The sequence below is a fragment of the Phycodurus eques genome, chromosome 13 (assembly GCF_024500275.1).
Source record: "Phycodurus eques isolate BA_2022a chromosome 13, UOR_Pequ_1.1, whole genome shotgun sequence".
In the NCBI taxonomy this organism is placed as follows: Eukaryota; Metazoa; Chordata; class Actinopteri; order Syngnathiformes; family Syngnathidae; genus Phycodurus; species Phycodurus eques.
In genome coordinates, this window is record NC_084537.1 from 18,003,527 (window position 1) to 18,013,191 (window position 9,665).

At 42.8% G+C, this 9,665-nt stretch overlaps 1 protein-coding gene across 11 annotated transcripts in view; it reads right to left on the minus strand.

Moving 5' to 3' along the window:
* LOC133411384 (receptor-type tyrosine-protein phosphatase mu-like) overlaps positions 1–9,665 on the minus strand; it is a 187,102-nt gene that overhangs the window by 123,196 nt on the left and 54,241 nt on the right. For all 11 annotated transcript variants that reach the window (XM_061693715.1, XM_061693712.1, XM_061693714.1 and 8 more), the window contains exon 3: positions 4,342–4,616. In XM_061693715.1, coding sequence (XP_061549699.1) covers positions 4,342–4,616 — 275 coding nt within the window. The remainder of the gene's footprint in view (positions 1–4,341; positions 4,617–9,665) is intronic.

Sequence of the window (9,665 nt, forward strand, 5' to 3'; positions counted from 1 at the left end):
TTAGAGTTTACAGCTACGGATAAGAGTTAGGGTTTATGGTTTGTGATTTTGGGTTTAGGCCTAGGGACTACGGACTACTGGCTAAGGGTTTTGAGACTGCGGCTAGGGTTAGACCTTAGGGTCAGTGGATATGGTGAGATCTAGGTTAGAGTTAGGGTTTAGGTTTAACGCTAATCTAAACTTCACGATTGAACAAGAGTAAAGCATTGTGGTGTCTGTCTATAGATGCATTTACACAGCTGCTGCTATATTTCAAGTGTTCCACAGGAGACGCTCTTCTCGCTATTGTAATGTCCAAACTCCAAAAGGAGGCAGACAACTGTGTTGCGCTGGAAACAGTGACCTCATTCTGTGGAACAAGCTGGCGGATAAAAAAAACAAATGGTCCACAGGCCTGTCTGAGGGCGTGTCTCTACAGAATGTCAGGTATTTTCTGGCTGGTGTACACGTGATAAAAAAGGAAACAGAATGTCCATGCCTTCCCAATCTAAAGGTGGGGCGCACTGACTCCTTTACACTCCCTGCCACTACACGTGTCCTGCATACCATTAGTCCATACATACAAACATATGTATTAACTGGCCATGTTCCCACATTACGATGCCATACTGATTTGCTGTCCGGAGGCTTTCACTGAGCATCTCAGATTCCTTTTGGAGCCTCTGAATGTGGTGGCAGAGATGCTTCTCATTGTCATTTGGGAGGCTGGATGCCTTCAGATAAGGCCCTCTAATAATTATTAATGCCGCGCCGAATATGAAAGGGAATATCTGGGGCCACCAGTGATGGCCTCATTACGGACTAATTTAAAGGAAATTAAAAGGCCGAGCTCTCCATGCATTGCCATCAGACAAATGAACTGGACCTCGCCGCCTAATTGAAATCCTTTTGTTTGCGCAACAGACATCACTCAGCCCATCTTAATAGCTGCGATATAACTGATTCAGGCGTCGATGATAGCGCACAACATAATTGGGCTTGCCCTCATATACGCAGGGGGATCGCGAGCCGCAGACGACGTCGCCGCAAAAAAGTGCAGCTTCTTCATTTGTCAGAGGGACGGGCGGCTCGTCAACGCTGCAGTCGCCCCCCTCCCCACGGGACATGGCTAAGTAGTACATTACATGCGGGATTGATTAGCTCCGGCCCTACTGTATTGAAATCAAGATGGATGAGCATGCGTTTTTCCCCCACAACGCAGGACAGCTCAAACCATGACTGAAAATTTTTGTAAATATTCGTCGCTAAGTTTTTGGGATATGACCCCGCGAATAAGTAATTATCCATGCCATGAAAGCCTAGAAAGCTTTGCAGGTAATTGAGAAATAATTAAGAATCAGGTGTCTTCCCTTTGACAATTGTCTACTGCAGGTTACCAAGCAATTAAAGATACCGATAATTAGTGCCGTGTTGTTAATTAGTGACAGTTTCAAGCGTTTTTGTGGCTGCGGGTTGTATGAAGATCATTACCCTCGCAGTTCCATCATGCAGTGCTACAGCAGGTTCATTTTCAATTCATGGTTTGGTCTACAAACAGTGGAAAATGGGGTCATACAATTACTGTAATGTAATCATTCCTTGCCAGTTAATCAGAATCCATCCATCCATTTTCTGAGCCGCTTCTCCTCACTAGGGTCGCGGGTGTGCTGGAGCCTATCCCGGCTGTCATCGGGCAGGAGGCGGGGTACACCCTGAACTGGTTGCCAGCCAATCGCAGGGCACATACAAACAAACAACCATTTGCACTCACAGTCATGCCTACGAGCAATTTAGAGTCTCCAATTCATGCATGTTTTTGGGATGTGGGAGGAAACCGGAGTGCCCGGAGAAAACCCACGCAGGCATGGGGAGAACATGCAAACTGCACACAGGCGGGGCCGGGGACTGAACCCGGGTCCTCAGAACTGTGAGGCTGATGCTCTAACCAGTCGCCCACCGTGCCGCCAGTTAATCAGGATAATCGTTAAAATAAATTTTTAAAAGTCACCTATCCACATTTTTTCTGTGAAACCTATTCTCAGCTATTCGCTAAAAAATGTACCTAGACTTGGTGATTTTTGTGCTACTTCTGAAAAACCATAAGATGTAACAAGATGGCACACGAAGGTTAATAGGAGTAGTTGGTGTCATGGAAGTATATGTTGATGTGATACAGACAGACTTGCTTGTCGGAGAGGAGCAACTCTAGCTTGGGTTAGTAGCCACTGTTTCAGAGATCCTTCGGCAATGTATTGTTTTTTCCTCTGCTGAGTAGCTATCAATGATAGAGATCTTGCCATTTCTTGACAACTGATATTTTTAAGTAGCGAAGGCAACGTACACACATTTTTCCAAATAATCTGTAAGCTCTATTTTTAAGGGTAATGTAAGATGAGTCAACAATGATATTTAAGTGTTTTGGGATCATATTTTGTGGCAATATTTACAGTTTAAACTGTTATTACAGGCATTTTATGCAAAGAGGTTTGGGGGGGGGTATCAACTACTTGTGTTTTTTCACTATTAACAAGAGAGCTTGGTTTCTACCTGCAAATACAGTGAAAGGGGTGTAATGTAATCCAATGTCAATTTACCTGTTATAATCAATACGACTGCCCCTCTAGTTATTAATGATAACCCACACCTTGCACAATAGAAATGAACGGAAAGACAAAAACAAATTCCAAAGGGGGAAAAAATATATATATATATAATATAAATATAATAAAAAAATGTAAAAATATTTTATAGGTCCACACAAGAATGCTTGGTCCCGTGAGGGCACCCGCACTCACTCACTAACCAAAACACGGCTCCACTTGTGGTTTCGTTCAGATGCAACTATCTACCTTGACTTGCGAGTGCCCAAACTTCAGAATTTTCAAAGTTACGAGCCTTCGCTTGGTCGATTTTTTGCTCTGTGTTGCGAGCGAGCTTTAGAGCTCTTCAGAGCTTGGTAAAGTGTTTTTTAAGAAGAAAAACAGCACTCTATAATATTGGTACAGTAATGACATAATTAAACTTTTTTTTTTTTTTTTTTTGCATCCATTCAATGGACATTGTGCTGTACAATGGACATTGTGCTGCTGATTCAATGGACATTGTGCTGTACATGTTTCGGCCCCCTGGGGGAAGTACAATACAGACATATAGTTAAACTGTACAATGAGACTGAATTAGCTTCTCAGGAAGAAACAACTAAATTAGTATTAAAGAAAACATGGCTGTGAGTATTTTTATATCTGTCTACATGTGTTGCTCCGCTGTTTGTGTTCAAATATTTGTTGTTACAAACAGTGACATTGATGCCAATTGCTCGCCCGTCTAAGGCGTTTCCAATGTTAGCATTCAGCTAGCAGACTATGGGGAAAATATATGGTTGTTTTAAACACAAAGCATTTCTCGTTGTTTTATGTCTAGTTTGACAGTAAATTTCAGGTTGGTCACTCACTCGGCCACGTCGATTCTCTTTTATTATGTTTTTATAAAATACAGTGCTATTTATCTTTATTTAAAAATAGTGGCGTATTTTGGGGAGTTGGAACAGTCAATGGCATTTCAATATCTTTCAGTCGGAAAAATCTATTTGATGTACGAGTTAATTAAGTTAAGAACTTGGTCAGGGAACAAATTAAACTCGCAAGTCAAGCTACAATTGTGCATGCAGTACATACATACTGTTAGCGTACGTTTCAATCTGGAAGCATCTGATCAGACTGGCATTGTATTAATTTGTCTCACACGGCTCAGGCTGCTGTAGATTGTCAAACTCTCTTAACTGTTGCCTCTCGCTCTCTGGTGTCCATGCACCTCTCATTAAGTGCCCTCGCCTATCTTGTGTTCGGCAGCGAGAAACTCACCAGTGTCCCTTGTTAACCGAGCTATCGGGCTGCCTTTGGTTTCCCCTCTCAACGACCGCCCACCTACCACATAATGAAATAATTCACCGACGGAGCAACCGGCCCCCACGACTGGAGGTTAAGGGGTCTCGCTGCATCAATTAACATTTGGTGGACTCGGAGAAGAAGCCCGGCGAAAGAGTAATAGGGAGGTGAGTGTGAAATCACCCTGCCCTGGCCGCCAGTGGTGCGCACCAGTAAGTGAAAATGAGTTTCAAAAATGGGGCTGAGATGGAGGAGCGAGTGAACGGATTACCATGGATACAGAGGTAGCCTCGTGAATCAATAAGATGTGTTTTCAATGGGACGGTATTGTTTGGGCCTCCTCAAAAGAAGCACTGTGTCTCGCTCGGTCTCATTAAGACGGTTTAATGACTTTGGCGTTGCAACAAAAAGCGCTGTGCAATGACTCATCTTGTTATTCCCCATATGAGAAAAATTGAGAAAACTAGTGTTTCCTCACCTGGTAGAAGTTCGGCCAGTAGGTGCTGACGGCTAGCTCCACCTGACCCCAGGCGCGAGACGCTGGGGCGGACACATTCCACACAGGCATTCCCATGGGGCTGTTGTTCTCTTTGATGTAGACGTTCAAGTGGCCCGGGTGGCTGTTGTCCCGGCCGCCAATGTAGTAGTGGAAGATGACGCAGTGGGTGTCATTCTCCCGTAGCTGGGGGGTCACCAGTAAGGCCTTCTGCCCGGAAAAGCGTCCAGAGGTGTTGACCATCATGAAGGCTGCACCTACAAAGCGAATGACAAGGGATGTCAACAACTAAAATGGTCCTTTATAACCACTTTTTCTCCCAGCAGACACAAGACATTTGGGTCTGGCTCCGACCTTGGGGATTTGTTTTACGAGTTTCATTTCTTATCACCCATCTGTCAAGCTCAAATTTGATAGCAAATGGACAAACTCTTAAGGATGACTATCTATGAAGGGCCACTAGAAATGGCCATAATGACCCTTAAATGGCAAACATTTCAGACTTCCTGTGTCTTTTTTGTGAGGCCTTGTCAGGATTGCGCATCTATGTGCTTTTGAGTCTTTTTAGCCCGTGTGGGATCCTTAAAATAAAACTCCAAAAACTTTTCAAGCCACACAACCTGATAGAGTTAGCCCACCCCCTGCCCTTTGCAAAAGTCACAACGAGGTCTGTTTGTTGCCAACAAATATTAAATGGCAAACATTTCAGACTTCCTGTGTCTTTTTTGTGCCTCTACACAATAATAGACATGCCAAAAAAAGGTCATGTTGCAAAGGGAAACTGGCTTTAAGATATTTTTTTTAAATGGAGAGTTAAACTCCGCTGTTATTGTCCTGCCCACACGCAACAATGAAAACCCCAATTTCTCGCAACATGGCGTCGCCAATCGGTCTAATATATGCGGTTCAACTTTGGTCGCAATCGGCCAAATTTTCAAGAATGATTTTGTCACTGGAACTGGTCAAAAACGCCCTACAATGGCGTCTTTCAAACAAAAACAGCAAGCTTCCTGTGTCTGGTTCAGGCACGGCTTCTTGGGACTTTGTGGGTCTACTCATGGTAGATTAGGCTATACACGATCAGGATTTTTGGGACCGACAAGTGAGTTTAAAAAAAAAAAAACGATAACTAACGGTTGTACAAGATGGAGCCATGTGTCTGCTTAAATGACTTGTTCATTTACTATATAAACGTGTACAGTATACTGAGTACCTTCAAAAGTATTCTCTATTCAGGTCATGTATTCTAATCAGGTCAGGTCAAACCAACATTAACACATGACAGAAATAATGGGTGCTAACTGACTGTCATTATATTACTTTATTGTAATTAAATTACTTCACCCACACCGAAACTTTAGAGCATGATTCGACATATTGCTGGCATGTTTACGTACAACCGTTAGTGCTAGCACTAGCTTGCTAGGCTACATAACGTTTTGTTGCCTGCTTGCGAGCGGTATTGTATTAAAAGTATGTGAACATACCTCAAGCAATCCTTGAATTTAAATCCTCTCTCGAGCACCGGTGACCACCAGCACACGTTTTCCCCCCATTTTGTTCTTATAATACACACAACGCGATCCATTGTTGTCGTTGCCATGGTAAAGAGTGTATCCATGTGCGTTTGCGTTGACAAGATAAAGCCCAGTGATCGTAAAAGACGGGCTGCGGTGGTATCAGAATACAAGATTTTATTGCCATAGTCTGACAATGCAAGTGCAGTGCAATCGTGAAAGACCAAATGTGTCTTGTAGTCTGATCCAGGCGGTACGTGTTGTCTGTCCCACACCGCCGACGTTTTTTTTTTTTTTTTTTTTTTAAATAATTGTATTGGCGGTTAGATAATTGACAGTACTATGTCAAAAAACATGCGATAAGGCTAAAAATAAAGAAGCTTTTGGATTCAAATATATTGTACACGATAGCGACAAAGCCTGTAAATGTCTTTTGCGGAGCCGATCAATGACATTATTGATCGGATTGGCGAATTATGACAAAGCCGATCAGCCTAAAATGCTAAATATCGGCCGATCTCGAACAAGCCGATCAGATCGGTGTAAAGTCTATGGTAGATGGTGCTGTAAAATATCATATACTAAGGGAAACTGTCCTATTTTATAGCGAGTCAATTAAATTTGCTGCCATGCGCAGATCACCCACAATGACTAAAACCTCAGTCTCACAATTTATTGTTGCCTGTTTGTTTCCCATATGGAGTTCAAATTTGGTAGCTATCAGACAAAATCTCTAGTACGAGTTCGTCACTGAAGGGCACCTGAAGTAAATTTCCAAAATTAGCCTAAAATGGCCTTTTCAAACCATAATAGCCAACTTCCTCTGTCTCAGGCATGAGTTTTGAGACTTTTTTTTGTTGGTCTGCTTGTGATAGACATGCCTAAAAAATTGTCATGTTGCTAAAGGAAGCCATCAAACTTTGCTGCCATTTTTCTGCCCACACGCAACAATGAAACCCCAAATTTTTTCCAATTTAACAATGCCCTGTATATTAAATAAAATTTCTAGGAAGAGTTTGTAGAAGGACCCCTCAAAATAGCTAAAATTATGCTAAAATGGTATTTTCAAGCCAAAAGACTTCCTTTGTATTTTTTGGGCGTGGGTTCTTGAGATCTTTTTGTGGGTCTATTCATAACAGACCTATAAGCAAGCCCCATCTGTCTCGTGTATGTAGCTCAAATTTGGTGTCAATGAGAGAAAATCTCTCTAACAAGTTCACCTTTGGAAAAATCTCTGCAAATGGCCAAATTAGGTGGTTCAAACCAAAATAGTGGACTTCCTGTGTCTTTTTGGGCATGGGGTCTTGAAACTTTTTTGGTGGGTCAACTCATGATAGACATTGTTTTTAAATTTCAGATTTATAAGTGAAACTGGCTTTGGGAGAGAAACAAATCTGACAGTCAGTACTCTTTTAATCCTCAGTTGTCCCCTGTATGTTTTTGAAAAATCAGGCCCCGAGCCCTGTTTCACTTTGAATGCCATGCCTGAAATGACACAGGAAGTCTGCCATTTTGGTTTGAACCTGCCATTTTTAGAATAATTTTGGCCATTTCAAAGCTTCAAAAGTAAATTTTGTCCAATTGCACCCAAATTTGAACCACGTCAAAAAGACAGTTGGGCGACACTAAATAGTTTGATGACTTACCATAAAAAAAACAATACTCAGACAACCTGGCACCGTCGAGTATGAGCCGTACCAAACGTCTTGGGTGCACTATGTGCCCTGGCCCTGAATATACCTGTGATCCTTGTGACCTAAATCTTGTGAAGATCTTTTACGGACACACTGGGAACAAGAACTAAGCTGAGGACTCTCCCGCCGTGACTCCTTCTACGCCTCCCCCTCAGTCCTTGCTTTGTCATGTAAACATGGCAGACTCCCCCCCCCCACACACACACACTCCACTCACAGCCCCCTCGCTCGTTATCTCAAGTCAGAGACAGATGGAATCGTCAAGCGTTACAAGCTCTGCACAACAAGACAAGCGGGGCGAGCTGGACTCATTGACTGAACAAATAGGCTATTGTGAGAGCGCGCCGGGCCGAGGCCGGTGATGCACCCGATGTTATTTCCGAACCAGTCGCCAGATGTTGACTTTAACAACAGAGATCCTGGGCTTTCAGTTCTGCCTCGCAGTCTCACATTCGCAAAAAAATGTCGATACAAGAACGAATGCGGTATCTTGTCAGTTTGCCAGCTTAATATTGCTCACTTGTGTTTTATTGCCACCACATGAGGAGCATTAGTTTAACTTTTAATATCCAACCCAAGCAATAAAAGCTAAACGGGGGCATGTATTGATTTCCCATCACTTCCTCCTGCTCTCTCGCTAAAGGAAAACAGTCCCCACGAATATCTTTCATCTTTAAGCTGGCCTGGTTTTGTATGCTTATTGATGGTAATAGTCGGAGAAGTCAATTTACCAAGAGATAAGAGCATATTCTCATTAAGGAACTTGGTTCTCGGGACATCTCTGCAGAATTATGAACCAGCTTTCTGCATTCTGCTTTAATTATGGCTTTAATTTAGACCTACTAGTATATAATAATTATTTATTCATCAGAGCTACTGTATGTACAATTCATGATACAATTTGACCATCAATTCAAACATAACACCAAAATCTACAGTTCAAATTTAGTCTTCAGTTTAGTAATGCACCACCACGTTTTGAAAATCCAGCCCTAGAACCCGGTTTGACTTACGTGAAATTAATAGCAAATTAATAGCATGTCTCTCGTCAGTAGATCCACAAAAGATTCTCAAGAACCCACGCTTGAAAAGACACAGTCTGCTATTTTGTTTTGAAGCCGCCATTTCAGGATAATTTTGTCCTACAGATATATATATCCATGTGCCTTCAAAAGTCAAACTTAAGAGGAGGGTTTTTTAAGACTTGGTGGGGCTTCGGAACCTGGAAGGTGGTTGGTTCAATATCCAAGGAGCAAAAGAGACACTAGGGAACAAAATGAAAGAAATTCGTGAGACTAACTGCCCTTTAAGATACCAGCAAGGCACCCATTTGCTGGGGTGTCATACCACTTGTGTTGTCCCTCTTTGGTGGGAATCTTCAGAGTTATTTTAAGATTTGGTAGCGCATAGGGACCTGGAAGTTGGTTACTTCAATATGCAAAAGAGCAGAAGAGCTCTAGGGACCACAATAATAGAAATTGGAGAGACTAAACGGCCTTTAGTAAGGCACCCTATTTGCTGGGGACACCGCATCACTTGTTTGGTCCCTCGTTGAAACGCAGTTTCAAATTGGGGGATGAGGGGGTCCTTGGGAAGCTGGTAGGTGGTTGGTTTAATACCCAGAAGAGCAGAAATGTCACTAGGGACCACAATATGAGCGACAAGGTGCCCTTTAAGCCTAGAATTCTGCTGTGGGCGTCACATCACTTGTGTGGTTCCACTTAAAACGGCGGTTTTAAGCATGGGGACCTGGAAGTTGGTTTGTTCAGTACCCAGAAGAGCCAAGGAGTCACTAGGGACCACAATTATAGAAATTTGAGAGACGAGGTGCCCTTTGGTAAGGCAAACCTTTGGCTGGGGTTATCATTTCAGTTGTGTGGTCCCTCTTTAGGCACCTGTTTCAAGCATGTGGACCTGGAAGCTGAGGAGCCACTCGGGACAGAATATTTGAGAGAGACAAGTTCTTAGCACTGACCTAGTGTCCTTTTGCATGGCACCCTCTTTGCTGGGGTCTGTCACCTCACTCATGGTTCCCCTTCACGTTGCTATACCGCCCTGAGGTTCTGAGTGTAAAATTGAATTACCTCAAAAACTA